Raw genomic sequence first — 25666 nt, 5'->3', positions numbered from 1 at the left:
AGACTCAACTTTGCAAATTAAAAATGTAGGTGCATTCTGTTGCTAACAATTGAATTGGGGTTAATGTATTAGATTACAGCCATATGATCTCATTCACTTCCCCATTTAAAATCTCTCGGTGGTATTATGTTGTTGATCTGCAAGTACATAAGTAGAGGTCATGGAGTCACACAGCATGGAGGCAAGCCCTTCGGCCCAACTTGCTCATGCCAATCAAGATGCCCCATCTACACTGGTTCCACCTGCCTGTTTTTGGCCCATATCTCTCTCTAAACCTTTCCTATCCTTGCACCTGTTCAAACGCCCTTTAAATATCGATATAGTACCTGCCACAACTACCTCCTCTGGGAGCCCATTCTATGTACTCATCACCCTCCATGTGAAAAAGTTGCCAAGTAGGATTAAATAATTTGGAACACATTGTAGGAGCAAAGAATATATCACAAGAGGGGGGAAGCAATGAGAAAGGGTCTCACAAAACTCCTGTCAGAGCGGAGGAGAACTAAATATCACAGAGGTGGGGCAGCGAGAGAGGGGCTCACAAAACAATATCAGAAGGGGGGGAAAGTGAGAAAAGCGAGTGTGAAGAAGGGGCTCGACCTGAAATGTGACCAATCCGTGTTCTCCAGAGATGCTGCCTGACCTGCTGAGTTACTCCAGCACTGTCTGTGTGTCCTTTTGTGGAACTGGTTGTGTTGGGTGTGCAACTATTGCAACTACTGCAAATTATTTACAGTTAACTCAAACTGTATGCCCAAAGATTAAATCCAAAATAATTAATTTTAATTCCAAATGCTTTACAGCTAAACTACGCTTCTAACGAAGATGAAAACGAAGAAAGAGGAATGCATTCAAGAGAGAGCTAGACAGAGCTCTTAAGGATAGCAGAGTCAGGGGGTATGGGGAGAAGGCAGGAACGGGGTACTGATTGAGAATAAGAAAATAACTGCAGATGCTGGTACAAATCGAAGGTATTTATTCACAAAATGCTGTCGTAACTCAGCAGGTCAGGCAGCATCTCGGGAGAGAAGGAATGGGCGACGTTTCGGGTCGAGACCCTTCTTCAGACTTCTTCAGACTGAAGAAGGGTCTCGACCCTGAAACGTCACCCATTCCTTCTCTCCCGAGATGCTGCCTGACCTGCTGAGTTACGACAGCATTTTGTGAATAAATACTGATTGAGAATGATCAGCCATGATCACATTGAATGGCGGTGCTGGCTCGAAGGGCCGAATGGCCTCCTCCTGCACCTATTGTCTATTATCTATTGAAAAATCGTTGCCTGCGATTCTGGCGGACCTCAATCGTTATCGGTGACATATTGAAACACTTTGGATGAGGAGGCAATATTGAACCAACTGATACAAAACGCTCAAGGCTTGGGTAATGATGTGCCCTGAGTTTTAACAAAAAAACGCAAGGGGATTTTTATATCTGGGTTCAGCTAAGGACGGGTCTGCAAAAAAACACAAAAGTGTTAACAGCTGCTTCTGGCAATCGCAGCAAGTTTGCAGTGGTTTGATAAGTGCACATCGAGCACGATGAAGCGACCTTTCCGTGGCGTTGCGTTGCGCTGCGCTGCGCAGTTGAGCCCGGGCAACATCCGACTTCATGTCAGGACAAGGCAGGGCAGGGGGGGGGGCTCCAACAGCGGCCCTCCTCTAACTGCGGGGGGGGGGATGCCCTTCTGAAAGTTACAAACTTTCCGTGTCATGGCAGAGAGGGAAACAAAAATCCGCTTGCACATTTGTTCTCACGTTTGCAACGCCGTCGGGTTGGTTTTTTTTCCTCCCTTTCTCTCCCTCCCTCTCCCTCTCTCCCTCTCTCTCATGTTGTTTAGGTGTTGGGAGAGGCGGCAGACTGGGTGGGGAGAGCACTGCCGCCGCCAGCCCTCGCTACACATCCACCACACACACCCTGTGTGCTCTCATCTCAGGACACCGCTTACCTGGCGCCTGTGGTGCGAACAAGGTCAGAAGCAGCAAAACGATGACAAATGGATGAAGCCGGCCGCCCTGTCTCCGATTCATCGAGAGTTCCTCCTCCGTGGCTTAGATAACACGTCGAGAAGCACTGTGGGAAATTCCACTGCCCAACAACTCCAAATATGACCATTGGCCACCGGCCACCGTCAGTATCCCTCTTCTTGGCCAAGGTTCTGCGAAAGTACTCTGACATAGAATGTGTTGTTTAAAAAGTTTGTTGGTCACAATTTGCAGAGAATGATGCCTTGATATCATTTCAACTGGCATGACTTATTGCAGTGCATGCCAAATAAGCTGTCGATAATCCTTCCTTCACCCATCTGGTGTGTACGTTTTGTTTTTTTTGTTGCTGAATTTCTATTTTTTTGTTAAATTTTGAATGCCTTTTTTAAAAAACATCAGCAACATAAATCCAAATTTAAGCTAAGCAAAAGTAAGGTCTGCTTTGCAAGTTCCTGGTGTTTGGAACGGCTGTTTTGAGGACATTGCAATGAATCCTGGAGAATTTTGGAGAATCCTGGCTCAATTTTGAGGACGCTGCAATAAATCCTGGAGAATCATGGCTCCATGAGGCAGTGTTATGATTTTAAAATTATGTAATAACTTGCATTGCTGTAGCACCTTTGCCATCCCATGGGTCTTTCGCAGCGAAGGCAAGAATTGGCTCCAAGCCAAAGGAAGGATCCATTAGACCAGATGCACAAAATCCTAGTCCAGAAGCCAGCTTTTAAAAAATGTTATAAGGATGACGTTCATGGACACATGTTAGTATCTGAATATTCAAAGAGTGTAAACAGTAACGAGGGATAGAACAGGAGTATCAATGTTAGTATCTGAATATTCAAATAGTATAGACAGTAACGACAGATGGAACAGACCCTTTGGCCCACAATGTCCATGCTGAACATTACGCCAAGTCAAACTAATCTCCTCTGCAAAATGATCCATATCTCACCATCCCCTGCATTTACATGTGCCTTTCTCAATGCCTCTTAAATGCCACTATTGTATCTGCCTCCACCACCAACACCTAGCAGCGCGTTCCATGATGAAAGGGTTAAAGAAATACAAGAAGACACAGTGTGAGAATTACAGCGTTCTTATAGGATTGCAGATTTAGAGGAGGTCACAGAAATGGGACAAAGCTAAGGAGCAATTTAAGGTGTAATTTAAACATAAGGATGAAAATGTAACAGTTGAAGTATTCATAATCTCAGAGCAAATGCATGTTAACAGGCAAAGGGAGCATGGTACCTGATCAGCACAGGTTAGTAACAGTTTTGTTAGTGAAAGATGAGAAAGCAGCATTGAGAATATTGGAATAATTAAGGCTTATTAGACCAAACCCATGGTTTCACCAGATAAACTGAGGTAGAGTAAAAAATAAACATTACGATGGAAATGGTAACATAAGGTCTTTGTAATGCGTATACAGGAGTGAAATTCCAGTGAAAGTTGACACACGATGGCAAAGTTGCAAACAATCACGTTTAGTTTAGACATACAGCATGGAAACAGGCCTTTCGGACTGAGTCTATGCCGACCTTTGATCACCCGTTCACACCAGGACAATGTTATCCCACTCTCTCATCTACTCCCTAGACACTGGGAACAATTAACCTACAAACCTGCACGACTTTGGGATGTGGGAGGAAAGCGGAGCAAACGCATGTGGTCACAGGGAGAACGTACAAACTCCACACAGCCACCACCCGAGGTCAGGATCGAGGCCGGGTCTCTGGCGCTGCGTGGCAGCAGCTCCACACTGCACCATTTGCCACCCTATAAACAATTATGTTCAGCATGAGCTGCTCCTCAAGCAGCATGCCTTTAAATATTTAAAAATGAACAACAACATTGATCTTTATGTGACTACTTGTCACATTCATGCTCACAAAATTACCACCAGTTCCCTGCATGGGCCTCTTGTGTTTTTAATAAGACTTTGTAGTGGGTCTGGACGCAGTAGGAATCAGGCAAGACGCCAGGTAGGTATTAACAGTAATTTAATCCAGCAACAGAACATCCACACTCTCTTCAGTTTCAAGCACCAGTTATCTCTCTCGCCCCTTCAGGCAAACCCCGTAGCACTAGTCCTTTCCCCAGCCCTGTCCAACCCGTGCCGAGGGGGATGATCCAGGGAGTGGCCTAATCCCCGGGTACCGCCACAACTTCTTTATTCTAACTTCACGTGACTCCGACATTCCCTCTCTCTCTATCCCTCCCCCACCCAAGTCGCACCAACTTCTTGTTTTCACCCAACAACTTGTTTCCTTTATCAGCATTTCTTTTTTGCATATCTTTCATTCATTGTTCTTTATCTACGTCATCATCTATATCTCTTGTTTCCCTTTCCCTTGACTAGTCTGAAGAAGGGTCTCGACCCGAAACGTCACCCATTCCTTCTTTCTCTCCAGTGATGCTGCCTGTCCCACTGAGTTACTTCAGCTTTTTGTGTCTATCTTCTTTATTCAGCCTCTGGCTTGAAGGGGTCAGAATTATCATTAGTCCAATGGCCCCACCATGAATGTTGTAGCTCCAATATGCTCAAGACTCTTTCTGCAATTTCAACCTTGTGCATACATTCGCCCCAAATAAGTAGAGGGATAAAGACAGGCTTTTCATTCTCGATTCACTGAAGCTTAATAAGGAATTTTCACTAAACCCGTGGCCTCATAGCAGAAGCGTCCACGTCGCGGGGCTGGACACTGGAAGTGTTCTGAGCTAATTCTGCTACCACCATCATCTACTGCACAAGTGATGGCTCCCACTGATTGTCGCCGGATGCTTGTGCCCTTTTCAGGACGGACGATGACAGTGATGCAACATTTGAAACATGGACGAAGGAAGGAGACTAAATCCTTACCTACAGCATTTTGCATAAACCCTCTCCCCTGAGCTCATCCAAAATTCTCTGCGTGTCCCCACCTGTGCCAATCAGTTCATCATCCTTGCTGTGCTTGTTAATGTAGATTTGTTCTTCCGCTGGTATATTTTCAAACTTGTTTCCAAATTGCTCTTTGGCTCAGCCACCGACTGCAATTCATAACTAATCCTGAAAATGGATGGCTCAATTAGTAGTAAAAAAAATGCCAAGTATCTTAACAGGAAAATTATTTATAATTTGTAAATTGCATTCTTAATGAAGAACTGCCCGAATATTTGTTTTGATCAACAGATTTTGTTGATTAAATAGCCCAGGTGCTACAAGAAGGAGTGACTACAATTGTACTTACAGTCTCAATTTGACAGATTGCTTCATTGGCAACTAACTAATGTTATTTAAGTGCTCAAAGAATGATGAACTGTGTGCCTCTAGATGATCCTGGGAATGAATGTAAGACTAAAATACTTTAGAAGAACAAGACATATGTTGAATGGACCTGCTTGACTGCTTTTAATTTTATTGATTTTATGAACTTGAAAAGCTCTTTGAAGGACCTTTTAATTGTAACTTTGATTTCTTCTTCCACTTGTCTTCAGACCAGCAAAACATATGGATCTGTCATTATTAATTTAATCCAAAGCAGATAAATTCTGTCCAAATTCTGTCAGCTTAAATGAAACTTTTCATTCTAAAATAGACTCATTTTTCTTTATCTCAAGAAAATGTTGTGCTCAGCAAGATTTAATTCCAAATGTTATTCTCATTCAATTGTTTCTCAGCATTATATTAGTGGCTTATAGTGACTAGATCATCTTTTTCTCCAAACCCCAGGCAACAGGTGGTGAATCTTTGCCCCAGAGGAGGAGGCCAAGTCATTGGATGTTTTTAAAGCGGAGATGGATAGGTTCTTGATTAGAAAGGGCATCAAAGGTTACAGGGAGAAGGCAGGAGAATGGTATTGTGGAAAAATAGATCAGCCATGATCGAATGGCAGAGTAGACTCCATGGGCGAATGGCCTAATATGCTCCTATGTCTTATAATCTTATTAAATGAGTCATGAACGTGTAAATTTATCGGTTCAAGATTTTCTACTTTATCTTATGAATCACACATTGATGTATAAACTTTTCAGTAACAGCATTATTTCTTTCACTCTTTAGAAATAAGAAATGATTGATCGCTGTCATTTCTATTTGAAATTATGTTGCTTTGATTATCTGTAGACTATCAATTAAAATACTTAAGAAAACAAAATCTTCATTTTTCCAGTTAAGATTTTTATACATTGCTGGCTCTCTGGCCAAACAAGGTGATCACTTAATAAAGGTATGTTTGAAGATGCATCATAGTCTAAAATGTTCACCATGTATTTCAATTTTTTCTCATCATACAACTCATTTCTTGCTGTTAACTGAAATAATAAGCATTCTGAGTGCCTTCTGTTAAACAAAACAATAATCTTTTATATAGTTTGAAGCAGTGGCTTGGTTTGTTTAACACATGATGCAGTTTAAAATCTTTCTTTGTAAATCCATTAACATTTCTTATGATTGCCTGCATGTAATGATTTCAAATTAAGAAACCTGTATGGCCCCAAGCATGGACATTAACAAGTAATACTATTAAAAAAATCTATTGCATAACTCATACCTTTGCTCTTTGGAAACTTTTGGTAAAACACTTATCTTGTGTTTAAAATATATTTAGACATTTCCCTATATATTTTAGGTCAATTGTGAAAAAATATCACTTCTGTTTAAATCCTTCAGTAATGGATTATGTTGTATCTTTCAATATTATTGCTTCACTGACTTTAGTAAAGTATGAACGGCCTTGAAAATACAAAAATCAATCAATAGTTTTTGAAAAATACACATGGACTTCTTCCAAACATAATTTTGTAGGATAATGTGTTAATCCCACAAACATATGTCCACCTTCAATTTTTACTCCTTCAAACAAATATCCAGAAACTCAACTTGTACACCATTTACTGTAGTACTTCTCAATAAAGATTTTTTCTTTATGATTACCTGTTAAGAAGGTTAATTGGGCATATGAGCAGTATCAGACTGCAATGCACATTCCCTTTATTACATCGTGCCAGCTGCTACTAAAGAATTAACAATGTGCTTGTCCTCCACGTTGGTGTTCAAGGGCTTAGGCAGTAAATATTTGCAAAGTGCACATATTTATCATTGAAAAGTCCTTGCCATGTGTTAAGTATCATCAACAGTAGATTAACCACCCATTAGTGAGTTAACTTTAAATATATAAACTTACCCATGACTGACAGAAATTAGCTATGTGAAATTTATTTTGAACATGGTTTTCATGCAGAGGATGGAAATATTGTCTAGGTTTAAAAAAACCTGTTTTTTAAATTGGAAAAGGAATTGTAATTAATGGAAAAAGGAAATCTTAAAATCCACCCCTCCCCCCCTCCCCTTTAACTGTTGAAATTCCTGGAATAGATCAATAAGGACCAATGATAGATCTTACTACCAAGGCAGAATGTAAACATCATTGGAGGAAATTTGTATAATAATGGTATCAACATAGTCCACAATAAAAGTATGTAAAAGAGTGAGATACAGTATACCTATGGATAAATATATGGTGGTCAGTGGAGAACAGAGGGAAGGGTGGAACTAGTGTGAGATCTGGTGTGAATGCAATCGACCAAATTGCCTTCTATGATCCTGTAACTGAAATAAGATTCTGTAATTTCTATGATATGCTCCTCTATAAGTATGGTTGTTGCTTACAGAAATTCTAATAATATTTTGAGAGAAGTAGAAACCATAAGACTCATTGGACTCTGAGCAATTACCTTCATACAATAATAATATGTATTCACTGAATACATTAAGGGTTGAGATTAATGTAGGAATGGCGTAAATGGATGTTTAATGTTTAATGTGATAGTGGGCTAAAGGGCCTGTTTCTGTGTTGTATAAAGAAAAGTAACACGTAAGATATTGTACTTTATCTAGATGATAATGTGACTTTATTTAGCAAGCATTCTTTCCTGAGCATTTTTTTTGTGAATTTTAAATGCAAAGGTTGGTGTGATTTTATTTACAAAGAACAAATGATGCGTTGCAGAAAATCTTAATTCACTTAATGTACAGGAATATTTGAATTAGCAGTCAAGCTCAATTGCAATGTCTCATGAAACTCACAATCTGGATAGATCAAGACTACAGGAGGGGGATAAAGTCAGTTTGGGAGATCACATCCTGAGAAGCATTAAGACAGGCAGGAAAAGCAATGAACATACCACCTCTGTTCTGTAAGCATCACCATAACCAAAAGGGGGAGGGGGAATCACAACGTTCTCAAGTGTGAAGGAACTGATCAATCATAGAAGTTGGGAGGAAATACCAGTCTGTCTTAATTTAGTCAGTTCCAGCATTCAATAATTGGCTTAATTGGTTTTTTTGTCAATGTGTGGCATTTTATTACTGCAAGATTTATTTGTTTGTAGAAAGAACAGAGCAGCAGTAACTATTGCATTACTGCTGGTGGGAACACACCACAAATGTAGTAAAATGTGCACAGCATGAGCTAAGCATAAGCATTAAAAACATATCCTCATTGAGTGCATTCAAGATTCAAGATTCAATTTATTGTCACATGTACCAATTAAGGGAGAGTGAAATTTGAGTTACCATACAGCCATTCATCCATTAGACTATATCCAAATTATTTGACCTATATGTTAGTTTAATTTGAAAAGGGAAAATAGACGTATAATTAATATCTGTGTACCTGAGCGAAACATGCGCTAAGGTGAAGTCCATTCTGCTGATTGTCATCCATAGTTTCTTGCTTGAAAGCTCAAGTATCTAGATATCAGATAAAGACAGACACAAAATGCAGGAGTAACTCAGCGGGCCAGGCAGCATCTCTGGAGAAAAGGAATAGATGATGTTTCGGGTCGGGACCCTTCTTCGGACTGAGAGTCAGGGGTTATCAATCAATTTGAGCACTTGTTGTTTTAGCCCGAACATTTTAAAAATGGCCAGAGGTTTTCCTTGCATTGTTAGCAATTTTTTATTTGAATATCACTAGAAGGATCATTGGCCACTTTTGAAAAAAAGGTCACAAAATATTCAGATTAAATTTCTTGCTAGGATCAAATCAATTTTAAAGTTATTTAAATTGTATTTCAATTCTAATAGAATCATAAACGGGATAGTTTTTAAGACTATAAGGAATGAAATATCTAATCAGTGGAGAAAATATTGAACATGGAGAGAAACTATATTGTTGCTTTCTTGGAAGAAGTTATAGTGCTTTGCTACTTTGAAGATCCTTTCTAGACCATTCACCCACTCGGTTCATTTTTAGGTTCTGGCACAAGTAATACATTTCTTGTTTTATGTACATTTTCACAGAGACTGTGTGAACCTTTAAAGAGTGATACACACTTAACAGTAAGATTTTATTTTATTCACATTCACATTGGTTCACATTCTGTACACATCTTGTATCTTACCCTGTCACAAATGAAGGTCATTCAGCCCATCAGGTTCAAGTTGGCTCCCAAGAAACCAATCCCATTAGTCCCATTTCATCCCTCCTTATTACCTGATGCCACTAAAACCTGTTCTCTCTCATACATCCTCAACAATTCTTCATTCATTCTTTTAACCTTTGTGGGGATAATTTACTCACCAGCATGTTTGTAGGATATGGGAGAAATCCCAGATGATCACGGATGGTACATGCAAACTCCAAACAGATAGCACTCCAGGTTAGGATGGAAACCATGCTCCTGGAACTATGATTAACATCCTCATTAACAGCTGCACTACAATGGTACCCTATCCGGGCATAAATCAATCTATACGCATAATTTTTGCTTCATGTTAAAATTATGGAAGTGTCTAACTAGGCAAGAGAAATGAAAAAAACTTAATAACTTGTACAAAATAAAATCATGAAGTGTCCTTCTGGTCCTTTGTAAGTAAGTTACAAAGACTAAGGTTTGGAGGGAGAACGTAAGAAGGGTAATTGCAGGTTTTAATGAGAGTTCTTGACTCCGATTCCTTGTCAAATTCCAATGAAGTTATCATATATGTTGGATGAAAAATAAATATGTTATCAATCAGGACTGACAAATTGTTTTGCATGCTGGAAACAATCTGAACAACACACAGAAGTGAATGTGTAAAGCAATCTCTTTTTCTGGCAGTCTGTTCAGGAAAGTAATACATCAATGCCCCTTGATTTCTGATAACGATTATATCTTAATGTAATGGCAGGAAAATGCTTTGTTTCATATTACACCAGTGACTTTGATATCAGTGTAAACTGTGTTCCACCAAGTTTCTTCCGGTTGGTAAGAACTGCACAAAGAGGAATGGAAAAATGACTCCCACTTGGAGTGGCAAACAACACGTTGGTAATTGATTGACGTTTGCAAGGTATTAAGGGGAACTGATGGGGTAGATAGAGTAAAACTATTTCCGCTGCTTGGAGAATCTAGGTCTAAAATTTCAAGGCAGGCCTTTCAGAAGTTTAAGCTCATTCACATGTAAAGGGCACATTTATGAAGTCCTTCCACTAATGGCAATTGATGACAGGACAATTGTAAATTTAAATATAAGATTGATATATTTCTGACAGTGAAAAGTATTGTTAGGTCACAGATCATCCTTGATTTAATTCAATACTGAGGGAACGAGTATCTAATGGTACAAAGTGATATTCGGTGTGCATCAACTGAAAACAGCAGTGTACCTTAGAAGTCCTTGACTGCCTCGGCAAGACCACCATCATAATCAAAGACAAGTCATACCGTGGCCTCTCCCTCTTCTCTCCTCAGGCAAGAGGTATAGAAGTGTGAAAACGCACATGACCAGATTCAGGGACAGTTTTCCTTCCAGCTATTATCAGGCAACTGAACCATCCTACCAACAACTAGAGAGCAGTCCTGTGCTACTGTCTACCCCATTGGAGACCCTCGGACTATCTTTGATCGGACTGTATTGGACTTTATCTTGCACTAAACGTTATTCATGTTATCTATTGGTACACTGTGAATGGCTCGATTGTAATCATGTATTGTCTTTCCGCTGACTGATTAGCACGCAACAAAAGCTTTTCACTGTACCTCGGTACACGTGACAATAAACTAAGCTCAGACTAAACTCAAACTCAAGTCAAGTTGAGGTAAAACTACTAAGAACATAATAAAGTTGAAAGGATGCTAAAAGGCTATTGCAAATCCATTTGGATTCATCTTAGATGTGGTGTAAATCCAGTTCAGAACAAACATATTTCTGTGGTTCACGCAGTCCATTCAAAGTCCCCAACCACTTAAAAATTATTTGTAACTTTATTGTGATGTGGAAAGCAAACATATCTACTCTTCTGATATTAAAATATTCTCCTCAAGCTCTAGTCAAGCAGTGCATCATATGTGCACAGTGTTCCTTTGTACTGATTTCAAAGTGACCTGTTGATGTGTAATGATATCAATCTGAAAATGGTAGTAAGCATACCGTGTAACATTGAACTGCCCTACATAGAAACATAGAAAATAGGTGCAGGAGGAGGCCATTAGGCCCTTCAAGCCTGCACCGCCACTCATTGTGATCATGGCTGATCATCCACAATCAATAACCCATGCCTGCCTTCTCCCCATATCCCTTGATTCCGCTTGCCCCTAGAGCTCTATCTAACTCTCTTTTACATTCATCCAGTCTTCTTCTTATCGTGTCCACACATGCTAGATATTGTATTTCAGCCAAAACTGAACACAACTCTTAGCAATATCACTGTTCTCTGTGAGGTCCTCAGCTTTGCATTCGTGCTCCAATAGAGGACATCTCCATAGGTGCTCTATAGTTTGTGGTTCAGTGCAACATATGCAGATGACGTCTTCAGTGTCTATATAACCCCACTTCTTGAGAGTGGCTTTACAACGACCAGTACCAGCTCTCAGTCTGTTGAGGCATTTCCATTCAGCCCAGCTTGACTCGGGCCTAGGAGGAAGTTCTTCTTTAGCACTTATGGACATGGATGTCGTTGATGGGAGATTGGCTAGTCTCTCTTCCCATAATGCAACTCCATTACCTTCAGCTTCAGCATTTGGTTCAACTTCGTTGAGGAAGCTTTTCCTGGACTTTAGCCGACTCTTTTCGGGTTCATGGTCGAATAGGGCCAGTGAATTGGCCTCGACAGCCTTCTGTGGCAGAGAATTCCACAAATTCACAACTTTCTGGGTGATTTTTTTTTTCTCATCTCAGTTTTAAATGGCCTCCCCTTTATTCTTAGACTGTGGCCCCCTGGTTCTGGACTCCCCCAACATTGGGAACATTTTTCCTGCATCTAGCTTGTCCAGTCCTTTTATAATTTTATACGTCTCTATAAGATCCCCTCTCATCCTTCTAAATTCCAGTGAATACAAGCCCAGTCTTTCCAATCTTTCCTCATATGACAGTCCTGCCATCCCGGGGATTAACCTCGTGAACCTACGCTGCATTGCCTCAATGGCAAGGATGTCCTTCCTCAAATTAGGAGATCAAAACTGTACACAATACTCCAGATGTGGTCTCACCAGGGCCCTGTACAACTGCAGAAGAACCTCTTTACCCCTATACTCAAATCCTCTCGTTATGAAGGCCAACATGCCATTAGCTTTCTTCACTGCCTGCTGTACCTGCACGTTTACTTTCAGTGACTGGTGTACAAGGACACCCAGGTCTCATTGCACTTCCCTTTTTTGTAATCTGACACCATTGAAATAATAATTTGCCTCCTTGTTCTTGCTGCCAAAGTGGATAACCTCACATTTATCTACATTATACTGCATCTGCCATGCATCTGCCCACTCACTCAAACTGTCCAAATCACCCTGCAGCCTCCTAGCATCCTCTTCGTAGCTCACACTGCCACCCAGTTTTGTGTCATCTGCAAATTTGCTAGTATTACTTTTAATTCCATCATCTAAATCATCTAAATCATGTTTCCAAGTAAACTATATTGGAGTATGCTCATTAAACTTTTTTTTCCCCCTCCCCTTCTTAAATGGGCGCAGTTAAGGAGCTCTCTGGAGTTTAATAGTCATCGATGACCCAGCATTGCCTTATTTTTGGAAATGAATCTCTAGCTTTGTATCTCCCACAGTCACCTCCAGATATTCTGATTTGTCAGGATGCCCAGCTTTATGGGTGTAGCCTTTGGGATTTCAATGACAAATGGAGCATTCAAAATATAAATCGTTTCATGGAAAAATAAGATCTCGCCATTTCCCTTGTTCTTATGTTTCAATATTTCTTAAAGCACTTTGAAATACTTTGCTTTACTGTTAAACGACTCCCACTAGTTCTCCCAGTCATTTTGTCCGGAAATATACGACCCAAGGTGGTATCTGATCATTCAGGGAGAGAGGACATCAGATGAGAACAGGAGCGAGCTGAGATATGACTTGTCCCCACGGTGAAATAAATGCCAACACTTCCTGTCTAGGCTTACACATGAGGAATGGCTGTCCCGTCAACCTTAGGCAATTATCTTAAATCTCAATCTTTCTCTTTTTTTTCACAGCAGTGAAAGAGTATATTTCAATCAAATCTGAAAACACTGTGAGACATTGATAGGCCTCCACACTGAGCTTCGTGGCTAACACAGTGGCAGAACCGTGGGCTTGTCAAAGGTAATGACTATTCATATATTTCAAGATGCAATGTGACAAAGCTCAGGATGATTGTCTGGTTACAAAATTGTACTGGAATTTAGAAGACTGAGGGGGGATCTTATTGAAACATATAAAATTCTTAAGGGGTTGGAGAGGCTAGATGCGGGAAGATTGTTCCCGATGTTGGGGAAGTCCAGAACCAGGGGTCACAGCTTAAGGATAAGGGGGAAGTCTTTTAGGACCGAGATGAGAAAACATTTCTTCACACAGAGAGTGGTGAGTCTGTGGAATTCTCTGCCACAGAAGGTAGTTGAGGCCAGTTCATTGGCTATATTTAAGAGGGAGTTAGATGTGGCTCTTATGGCTAAAGGGATCAGGGGGTATGGAGAGAAGGCAGGTACAGGTTACTGAGCTGGTTAATCAGCCATGATCATATTGAATGGCGGTGCAGGCTCGAAGGGCTGAATGGCCTACTCCTGCACCTATTTTCTATGTTTCTATATTTCTATGTAAAATCAGGAAACTGCAGATTTGTCATCTATTGAAGTAGCTAAAACCAAGCTGAAGAGGTGAGGTAGTAGGTAACCAAAAGAGTTTATTCTTGTGAATTAGAGCAGCCATTGAATTTTGGTCTTGGAATGAATGATTGATTAAAATAAAATGCATGTATCAACTCCCTTTTTATTTGATGAATCTGTTTGAAAAGCAATTTGCACATGTAACGAATATCTAAATTATGAATATCAGTTACTGTTCTTAATAAATGGTCACAATAAAAAATAAGGAAGTGAAATATCTCTCTGAAAGAAAAACCAAAGAAGGTTTGTTTTTTCCGCAGTTAAATAACCTCATGAGATTTCTGTTTTTTGCAGAAATATAATCATGCCTTGAGTAGTAAATGCCGGGGGTGGGGGCACACAAAGAATGTGGCAGGCAATGGTTTCCTGATATTCCTTTTCCCTAAAGTTTAAGAAAGCCATCCAGGGATCATTTTAGGAGTCAGTGAGAAGTTACAAAGCATGGCTAAAGCTTTGCAGTTGGGATTTGCCTGGAAACAAAAAAAATGTCATGATTTAATTGGAGATTGTGCAGCAAGAATTGCTCTATTCCTTCTGCCAACAACCTTTTGTCAAATGAAGTGGCCTGGTCAGAATTTCAACAAACCATCTCCTAATTGGTAACCAGGGGAGGGAGATGTGATTGTCAAGTCAAGTCAATTTTATTTGTATAGCACATTTAAAAACAACCCACGTTGACCAAAGTGCTGTACATCAGTTAAGGAACTAAGAACGAACATACAATGGCACACAAACATAACAGCACATACATAAACAGTTCACAGCGCCCCCTCAGAGGGCCTCAAACGCTACGGAGTAGAAATAGGTTTTGAGCCTGGACTTAAAGGAGTCGATGGAGGGGGCAGTTCTGATGGGGAGAGGGATGCTGTTCCGCAGTCTAGGAGCTGCAACCGCAAAAGCGCGGTCACCCCTGAGCTTAAGCCTAGACCGCGGGATAGTCAGTAGCCCCAAATCGGCCGACCTGAGGGACCTGGAGATAGAGTGGTGGGTTAGAAGATTTTTGATATGGGGGGGGGGGGCAAGCCCGTTTAGGGCTTTGTATGTGAATAGGAGGAGCTTGAAGTTGATTCTGTACCGTACTGGGAGCCAGTGGAGAGAGGCCAGAATCGGGGTGAAGTGGTCCCTTTTACGGGTACCCGTCAGGAGTCTCGCTGCGGTGTTTTGGACCAATTGCAGGCGGGACAGGGATGATTGGCTGATCCCTCTGTATAGGGAGTTGCAGTAGTCTAGGCGGGAGGAAATGAATGCGTGAATGATTTTTTCAATGTCGTCAAATTGGAGAAATGGTTTGATTTTAGCTATGGTACGAAGCTGCCTTGGTGGTGCAGTGGTTAATGCTGTCCGGGTTTGTTTGACAAGGCAGTACAGGAGTGGTCACCAGATTACCACTCCAATCACTCATGAGAAATCCAATTCTCTTTTGGCCTCCTGTCTCCTGTCTGGAAGAAACGTGAGGCAGGTACAATCATTTTAACAGCCTCAGGCACTTTACAGTTGGTGTCCTGATTCTGGCTATGATTGTAGAGTATTGGTCAAGTGAAGGCCCATTAGAGGTTGCTCCTAAGTAAAGTTATTGAATGTGGGAAAAGCATTTCTTAAATACCCTCTCTTGGTTATCTCTCCTACATTGGAATGGAATTCTTTATTGTCACATGTGACAAGGCACAGTGAAATTCCATGCTTGCAATACCCAATGTATACAAATAGCGGCCAGCTACAGCACTGAGAAAGTTTCAAAGTACGCAGGCTCCTCCTTTGTTCTCCCCTCTCCTCCCACTTCTACCCCCCTCCCCCCACTGCGATTCCCCCACCCCAGGTCCCCATTGTCATTTGTTCTCCCTCCCTCCCCATTGTCCATTGTTCTCCCCCCACCCCGCTCACGGCGGTCCCCCCACGCCGGGTCCTCCATTGTTCATCCCCTCTCCCCCCCCTCATGGCGGTTCCCCCCACACTCTCATCGACCGTCGACCACGGGTCGACCCGCGAGGCATCGCCGCCGCCACTTTCCTCGTGCTTTCCTTCTTCTGGCACCAGTTCCTATTCTGGTGTCTTTGTTCCTCGTTTAAAGCTAGTACAAATATACTACTAATGATTACAGGCTGATTATTTATGGGGCTTGGACAACCAGTGTAACACAAGCAAAATCAGTCTCTGTTTACGCCAAGCAAACTTTGAAGAGTGACACACCAAAAGATGTCCAAAGGTCAACCAGCCAGCCTGAAATATGAAACCAACTTAACTTCCTTAAGTACTGAATGATCCCTTCAAATAATGCTGACTAAGCCTTCCTACTAAGTAGGATCCATGCCATACTGGATGGGTTCAGCTGGAGGTGAAGGAAGCACTGAGACATTCATAAATATAGAACAACTTTAACAAGAAATGAGGCGTCCCAGGTTGAATAAGCGTTTTCTCCTCTTTTAATATATTAGATAACTGTGCTTATGCTTATCCAACAGCCTGAATGAAGCATCTTTCCAAGCCACCATTTCAACACCTCAGTAGGCTGATATCTGGTAATGTTTCTAGGGCCCCATATTCTAAGGATGCTCTTTCTGTGACTTTATTACATGGCCTACATCAGGTGTTTCTGCATTTTTCTCTGACAATTATACTCAAAGTGAAGACCTGCTTCCAATAGGAGGTTCAAATGTGTATATGTGGGGTGGCCATATATTTGTTGTATTTTAAATATGGGCCCATTCTTTAAAAATACATATATTTCCAAGTCGTTAAGCAGAAACACATCAGAAGCAATGACATCTCCCCCTTTGCTATCTTCCATAGCTGGGATAAAGATAAATGATGTCACGAAGCACGTTCACAATATTCAATCTGCAATTTAGAACAAATTTAAACTACAATGAAGAAACAATGAAACTTTGTCTTTTTCCTTTGAAGTGTGCATTATTCCTTTCATTCAGATGAAGATCAACAGTATCTGGAAAATTCAGGAGGTAGGTTTCCATCTGAGTGCAATCATAATCTGATCATAGAGGAAAAAAAACTGCAGATGCTGGTAAAAATCGAAGGTAGACACAAAATGCTGGAGTAACTCAGCGGGTCAGGCAGCATCTCTGGAGAGAAGGAATGGGTGACGTTTCGGGTCGAGACCCTTCCTCAGACTGAAGCAGGGTCTCGACCTGAAACGCCACCCATTCCTTCTCTCCAGAGATGCTGCCTGACCCGCTGAGTTACTCCAGCATTTTGTGTCTACCCATAGTCTGATCATGTTGGATTAAACATCTAATATACAGTATACCCGCCTGGTCTTCTTTTCTGTTCAAGTCAATGTTTTTACCCAGGAAGGAGTAAAGTAGATATTGTCTGCACATGATATTTTTGCTTGTTTCATTTTGCCCTTTTTCATGAATTCCTCATTATCCTGCACTCCTGGCCATCTCTTTCACCCTTCCTATTGGGTGTCTCTCTCTCTCTCCCTTTCTCTTCCATCCTTGACGTGTAGTTCTCTTTTTTACTGTCTTTGCATTCACTTTCTACCCTGTTTAACACCAAAGTTAACTTTTTGTTTACCTTCTCATCATCCTGTACTCTTCTCTATTCCACCTCTTTCCATCCTTTCTTGCTCCATAACCCTTCTCCCCTTCCTCCCTTTCGCACACATCTTTAGAGTTTTAGAGTTTACAGAAGCAGTGCAGAATCATGCCCTTCGGCCGAGTCCGCGCCGACCAGCGATCCTCGTACACTAGCACTATTCTACAAACTAGGGACAATTTACAACCTTTACCAGAGCCAATTAACCTACAAACCTGTATGTCTTTGGAGTGTGGGAGGAAACCGGAGCACCCGGGGAAAACCCACAGGGTCATGGGGAGAACGTACAAACTCCTTACAGACAGCACCCGTAAACAGTATCGAACCCAGGTCTCTGCTGCTGTAAGTCAGCAACTCTACCCTGCCACCCCGTCTCGACTGCCTCTTCTTGTTTTCCACGGCCCAGTGGATTCTATTGTTGCTCATCCTCTAACCCAAGTTGATCTGGAAAATTAGAATTGGTCAAATGGAAATTGACCAGACATGGAGATGAATCAATGATGCTGAATTCCTCTTGAAAATATAAAACATTGAAATCAATTTGATCAACGTGAAAGATTATATTAAATGATTAAATGGGAATGTTATCATTTGCAACATAAAAACCTATGAATTAAAACTGTGCAAGATCACATACTGAAAGTTTATAAAACAGACAATAAAATGTAGAGCGTCTGGGGAAACTCAATAGGCCAGACAGCATCTGTAGAGGGAAGTGCACAGTCGATGATTCAAGACAGATTTTGCTACAGATTCCAGAATCTGTAGTCTCTTGTGTCCAGGTTTCCAGATAGTATTTTTGCCATTCTGCACCTGGGATTAAGTCTATCAAGGGACAACAGTTCTTGAAACATTGAAACGTTTTAAGCTTGCAATCCCTGTAATGTCCAAATTGGTCAATGTGTTTCAGTAGGTAATGTGAATACTGGTGACATGCACACTTAATAAATAAGCCAAAAGTGAATGGTTAATTGGTTGGATTTTGATGATAAAATAAATGTTTTAGTTTTCATGTATCCAAAGATTCTGTGTGGTGTTTTATGAGCAGATTCCAACAATGCCTCTAAACATTGCTGGTTCAGCCACAAGGGCCTTGATTTTGTATAAACACTGTGGGATGCTGATTTTTCACATTTATGGAGCTTTGTGCCTGTTTCAGACATATTTAAGAAGCCATGTACAACTAATAGGTATCCACATTAATGTAGCATCTGGTGTACAGATTTTGAACAAGAAATCACAATGAAAAATTCAAAGACCAAATCCCATTTTACAGAAGCAAATATAAAGAGGTGAGATAAAACTGTCTTTCAAAATAACTTTAATTTAATTTTTGACCAATTGTTGCAATTACTATACAGATATCCTGTTTATTCAGCAACATAGGCGTTGACCAAATTGATTTTTTTGTGGTTGACCATGTTACCGACATTGTCACTGATGTTATTGTGATTTTTAATTATAGGAGGAAAGAAGTTGAAGGCCACTGAAAATTCAGGTAAAATTAACTAAACTAGCAATTTGATACACTATATTTTTTTTGTTCAACTTTACCAATGTCAATGTTCAGAAGAGTTTGAGCTTTTTAAACAAATAAGATTGATGTTAACAGTGCGGTACTGGTTTTGTTTATGTAACATCCAATGACCTCATTTAAAGAGTATATCCAAACTTTATTTTGATGTGTCAATCCAAGCCTTTCATTTGGAGGAAACAAAGTGGAAAACCACCAAGATTACTACGTGACCCTTTACCTAGAAATCAGGAACTAGTAAAATTAAACTTTGCTACAAAGAACTGCTGAAATTTGGTTTCAATAACAAGCTATTGCTGCAGAAGCCATAATTTTCCACAGATTAGATAATACATATATATTGTTGACATTTTCATTTTATTGAGTTATTGTCACATCATTAAAAAGAGCTATAACCATAAAACAAATTCCTTTTAAGAATGGTTAGGTCAGTTCTAGTGCTCATTGGTGCCAGTATCTCAAGACTACTGATAAACATGGGTGTACTGAACAAAATAAGATTGTCCATTCAGATGACTGTCCCCACTGAAACATTGGAATACTTCTTCTTTCATGGCATCAGGTAGCGTTAAAGTCTGTACCCGAGTCTGATAACTAAATGTAGCATAGGTTTTTAAATATCAAAAGATCAGTCCCACTCACTTATTATTTATACCAAATGTTAATAAGACTACAGTGCCATTGGATAGTAGATTGAGATCCGATTCTGAAATGTTTTGAAAATGAAAGTGAACAAACAAAAATTGCACTGCTCAAATATGAAACAAAACTATCAGATCAGAGCTAGACACTGAGATAACTAGCTAACCTCAAGGAAATGGCTGGAAATGAGCAATACATGCCTGACAAAGGTATTCATCTGATTGTTATTCTTCTGGACTCCAACGCCAGTGAAGTGATTACATTTAAGCCTGAGCATTAGGCCAGACTTTTAGCAGTGCAGAAATCTCAGAAAGTTATAGGGCTGACCAAGTTTCGCAGAACACTTGTGCTCGGTCTGCCAAGGCCTACCTGATCTTTAGGTTGCTAACCATATTAACCCCCCTTCCCATTCCCACACTCATCTTTCTGTCCTGGGCCTCCTCTATTGCCACACCTCCCCCTCTCTCTTCCTCCCCAGTGGCCCACCTGGACACCCACCTATTTCTCCCTTTCCCGGCTGTTATCCTCCCTCTGGCTTTACAATCCGCAACCCTCTAAACCTGTCCGACACCTTCCTTTCTTATCTCTGGCCTTTGTTCCAACCATCTGCCTGCCATAAACCCCCCCACCCCCCACCCCACCCATGATGACCTCGTACCTGCCATGCTTTGTCCTCTCTCCCCCCTATTCCAGCTTTTTTATTTGCCGCTACAATCAGTCCGAAGATGAGTCAGGATCATAAACGTTACCTATTCTCGAGAGATGCTGCCTGTCCTTCTGAGTTACTCCAGCACTTTGTGTCCTTTTTTGGAAGAATAATTCCCATTCCAAGCCTTAAAACGTTGTTGTTTTGTTAAAGTGGATTTTTATCAGCGGTTTCATAAAAAGGTTACTCTGTTGGGACTGTTATCTATTAGTCAAAATCACTAAATTACATTTTTCATTTGGAAAGAACTTATTGGAATGTTGCTATACAACAAATTAAAAAGTTCTATTCTTGAAAAGATCCACGATTGGCTTTCCTCATCAGCTTCAAAAGGATCTGTAAATGTTTACCAAATTCATGACTTTTTCCGGAATACAGCCGCCAAAAATAACACCAAATATCCGGAGGCACTCGAGAGTCTCAATAATAAAAGATCAGGAATGCCAAGGAAGGAGTGAGGAGGTGAGAAAACCAATGAAGCCTGACAGTACTGTGACAAATGGCAAGGCTAAGGACTGCACAAGAGACTCACTCGTGTTAGGCAAATGAATCATTTCAGGGGTATGCACCTTGGAGAAGGGAATGGAATCTTAGAGGGCCGAGAAATGTGTTAAACAGAGTATTTGTAAACGAGGATCACAAATTTTTGGGGAGCCAACGACAAGTAGATAATAATAATAATAATAATAATATTCATTTATTGTCATTGCAACGAGTACAACGAAATTAAAAAATAGCCAATGGTTATATGATAAAGAACAGCTATCAGATAGAAGAGACGTGGATGAGCTGAGGTTTATAGAGAATGGAGCCAAGAAGGCTGATCAGAAATCATTGGATCAGCAATGCTGGAACTAATGAAGGGGTGGGCGAGTGGGAATTTTCATTGCTCTGTAAAAGACTATTAAAATCTCAATGGTAGGAGCGTTCAAGTTATCTGGCTAATAGGTCTATCCAGCTCAGTTGGAGGCCTTTAGCATTGTTATCACCCAGTTAAAGCCTCACCATGGGTTCCAATAATGGATGCGCTTAGACATGGTTTAATGTGGATGAAATTACAAAAATGGAAATAGGTGACGTTTATGTCACTGTGAGATCAGAAGCTCTACTCAATGTCAGGATGCAGTGGCAACATTGCATAGTCTACCAACCTAAGGAAAATAATGTGTAGGAAGGAATTGCAGATGCTGGTTTAAACCGAAGAGAGACACAAAAAGCTGGAGTAACTCAGTGGGACAGGCAACATCTCTGGGGAGAAGGAATGGGTGCTTCTCTCCAGAGATGCTGCCTGCCCCACTGAGTTACTCCATCTTTTCGTGTCTATCCAGGGAAAAGAATATTCCATATCCAAGGAAGGGAATTAGAATTGATTTAAGTGAAGGAATATCTGAAGGAAGTCAAAGGGGCGTGGCTGTTTTGCAGCTGTGGCTCACCGGCAGTCTCTCTGTCTTTTTTTGTTTTTTGGCTATTGTGATCGTTTAAATGTATCTTTTGATTTATTTTTAACTCTGTATATGTGGGGGGTGGTGGGGGGGTGGTGGGGGGGTGGGGGAAACCTTTTTTTCCAATCTCCTCCTCAACGGAGATGCGACCTTTATTGTGTCGTATCTCCGTTCGCGCTACGGCCTAACACCGTGGAGTCGGCGGCCTCCAGCTGGGATCGACCCTGAAGACTCCGGTCGCAGGGCCTGGACTTACCATCTCGGAGGCTTCGGCCTTGGGCCCTGCAGACCGCAACATCGGGAGTTCGCAGGTCCCTGGCTGGCGACCGGCTTTCGGGAGCTCCAGCCGTAGCAGCTTCGACCGCCCCGAAGCGCGAGGTTTGATTGACCCGCTCGCAGGCCCCTCATCGCCCTGCGTGGCCTGGCCGCGGCACTTTCCATCGCCCGGTGGGGGCTCAGGACCTTCATCGGCCTGCTCGGCTCGGCCCTGGGACTTTCCATCGCCCGGTGGGGGCTTCAAAAGTTGGGAGCCTCGATCGCCTCGTGGCACCACGGGAGAAGAATGAGGAGGAGATAAGACTTTTCTTTGCCTTCCATCACTGTGAGGGTGTGCCTGGAGCAATCACTGTGATGGCTGTTTGTGTTAAAAATTGTAATTGTGTGTCTTGTGTTCTTTATTTTCTACTGCCGGACCCTGATGTGAGAGGACGCTGGCGCTATTTGTTCGCCGCTTCTCCGTCAGGACAGTTCGTCTGTTTGTTTTTATGTCTTGACTGTATTGTAAAGCGTCTTTGAGCATTTGGAAAAGCGCTATAAAAAATAAATGTTTATTATTATTATTAAAGATAAGGGTTTTGGTCCGCCTCATATTTGAGTGGAAGTAACTGTAATTAATGCAAGGCAGAGCTTCAAACAAGGAGTTTGATAGCAGAAATAAAGATAAGCATGGTGTTTTCAGTGTTGTAGAAGGTGAACCCAGATCTGCAGAGGATGTTACTCACCAATGTTCATTGCATCTCTTCATTTCCATCACAGGGCGGCACGGTGGCGTAGTGGTAGAGTTGCTGCCTTACAGCGAATGCAGCGCCGGAGACCCGGGATCGATCCCGACGTTGAGTGCTGTCTGTATAGAGTTTGTACGTTCTCCCCGTGACCTGCGTGGGTTTTCTCCGAGATCTTCGGTTTCCTCCCACACTCCAAAGACGTACAGGTATGTAGGTTAATTGGCTGGGTAAATGTAAAAATTGTCCCTATGGGAGTGTTAATGTGTGGGGATCGTTGGTCGGCGCGGACCCGGTGGGCCGAAAGGGCCTGTTTCCATGCTGTATCTCTAAACTAAACACTGGAATGATTTCATTTGCATTGGCACTCCCTGGAGGAACCTGTGAAATTTGTGAACTGAACTGTTTAAGAAATTCAACCAATTCCAAATGTGACCCACTTATAAGTAAGCAGGTTTAAATGCAGGCAGCTTTACATTTAAGATGTCTACTTTGACATTTTACCTCTTCTATGTTTGTTTTATCTTCGGTTTTAACCACAAACAACAACTTGAAGCAGACATTTATTGTTGGAACGATGAAATTAAATGGTGCATTAAGATATTTGATTCTGGCATGCCTTCATTGACAAAAGCTTTGGAAATACAAAATAATTATCTCCAGTTTAGTGTTTTTGGTTGGCCATTGTCTCTGAGACTGATGGCGAAAAGGTCAGTAATTAATTTTGGTGTTTGTGACTTATAATTCTTGTAATTCTGTACGAGAGATTTCTAATTACAAAACTCAGTTAGTTTTACAGTGAGTAGACAGACTTGACTATATCGTCTCTGGTGTTATTGTCTATTATTGTCTATTTTCTCTGCCTCAGAAGGCAGTGGAGGCCAATTCTCTGAATGCATTCAAGAGAGAGCTAGATAGAGCTCTTAAGGATAGCGGAGTCAGGGGGTATGGGGAGAAGGCAGGAACGGGGCACTGATTGAGAATGATCAACCATGATCACATTGAATGGTGGTGCTGGCTCGAAGGGCCGAATGGCCTACTCCTGCACCTATTGTCTATTGTTCCACTATGCAGCCAATGGTACTTCTATTTTCAAGATATGGCAACACAATAAAACTAGAAATGCTGAAAATCTGAATAAAAACAGAAAATGCTGGAAATACTTAATTCAGGCAGCGTCTATGAAGGCAGAGGGCTTAATACTTCAAATCTTTGATTTATCATTGGAATTTTCATTTATGTATGCCGAAATACAACTTGGAAGAAGCATCATTATTATTAACTGGAATGAAAATTCTAAATATAATTTTTCACAGAAATACCCCTGATTTAAATGTTCTAGTTATTGTCTCTTAGGTTATAATCTTATTCTCAGTCTTTTAGTGTAGCTTCAGTTCATCTTCAGAAGATGGCAGTAACCTAATGTGAAATGTTTGGTTGTAATTAAGCCAATATATGACCACAGGCTCCGTTTTATCATTCAACAAATCATTTTAGTTAGGGACTTGGTTGATATGATCCACATCATTTGCACTATCATTTCTTACTTACATTCGATGAATGTATCATCAATTCTTACTAATATTCGATAGACCATCTTGAGAAATAATGCATAATTATTTTAATACACAAACTACTACACTATCTTAAGGTTACTGCCATCTTCTGAAGATAAACTGAAGCTACACTATTGTGTCACTTTTTCATATTTAATAAATCAGCATTGGAACTGAAACAATGAAAATCTTACTTGCTGCTACTTTACAGGCACATTGGATGCAGTGACAATAAATATAAAATAAATTACCAATTATTCAAAGTATCTCTCTTTGCTCTATCTATTGTTCTTGAACTGGAGGTATCTATGTTTGGTATATCTTACCTGTTTGGATAGCATGGCAAATAAAGCTTTTCACAGTACCTCTGTATATGAGGCAATGATAAACCTAAACCCAAATTAGAATGTGATATTGCAAAAGCCAATACAGAGTATACATGAGTGGCAAGAATGTTTTGTTAAAAGATCAACGAGAACACTACTAAGTATGACAATATTGAATATGGAGGCACTGAGAATATGTGAGGAGTTTTTGTGCAATTGTTTTGTTGGGTATATATATTTTATTCTGAATAAAGTTTATTTAAAAAAATAAAAATCTGAAATGGGACAGCCTCTGTTTGAATAACCTGCCAACGCTGAGCACGTGCACGTACAGAATTACAAGAATTATAAGTCACAAACACCAATAAATAAATGGGTTTCACAGCAGGAGGGTGATAATCAGAAACTCCATCTACCTCCCCCTTGTTTTCCAGAAAAGTATTGATGTGATTTTGTTTTGGACTGGTTGGTACTCCTCCAGATTTAATGTTGAATGAATAAGATGCCAGACCAGGATATTCGGCTAAACTAACGTTATTTAGCCAAGTACATTTATTTTCAGCTAGCAGCCAAGCAGGATCAGTGTGTCAGAGAGCAAGGGTTGGTGTAGAAGCAAGTCTTTTTCAGCAATCGGGTTCGAGTTGAGAAATCAAGAAGTCAGTGTACCCACTTTCATGTCATTGTTTGCGCATTACCTTTGATAATGTCCACTATCGCATACTGCTTGCTTAATAGATCAAGGAGACCCGGAATTTGTCTTTGATTTTATTATCAATGCAAAAAGTAAATGCCCTATACCA

The 25666-nt window shown here is 40.8% G+C and overlaps 1 protein-coding gene across 3 annotated transcripts in view; it reads right to left on the bottom strand.

Moving 5' to 3' along the window:
* The window catches only part of msrb3 (methionine sulfoxide reductase B3), a 117710-nt gene extending 115643 nt beyond the window's left edge, over window positions 1-2067 (bottom strand). Inside the window, exon 1 of one of the 3 annotated variants that reach the window (XM_078416645.1) lies at window positions 1949-2067. In XM_078416645.1, the coding sequence (XP_078272771.1) occupies window positions 1949-2030 (82 nt within the window). In that variant the 5' untranslated portion in view covers window positions 2031-2067. The remainder of the gene's footprint in view (window positions 1-1948) is intronic. The other 2 variants (XM_078416644.1, XM_078416646.1) reach the window with 2 other exon arrangements.
* Window positions 2068-25666: the final 23599 nt, after the last annotated feature.

Source organism: Rhinoraja longicauda, chromosome 20 (assembly GCF_053455715.1).
Source record: "Rhinoraja longicauda isolate Sanriku21f chromosome 20, sRhiLon1.1, whole genome shotgun sequence".
NCBI lineage: Eukaryota > Metazoa > Chordata > Chondrichthyes > Rajiformes > Arhynchobatidae > Rhinoraja > Rhinoraja longicauda.
This window is presented reverse-complemented; position numbering and strand designations above follow the sequence as displayed.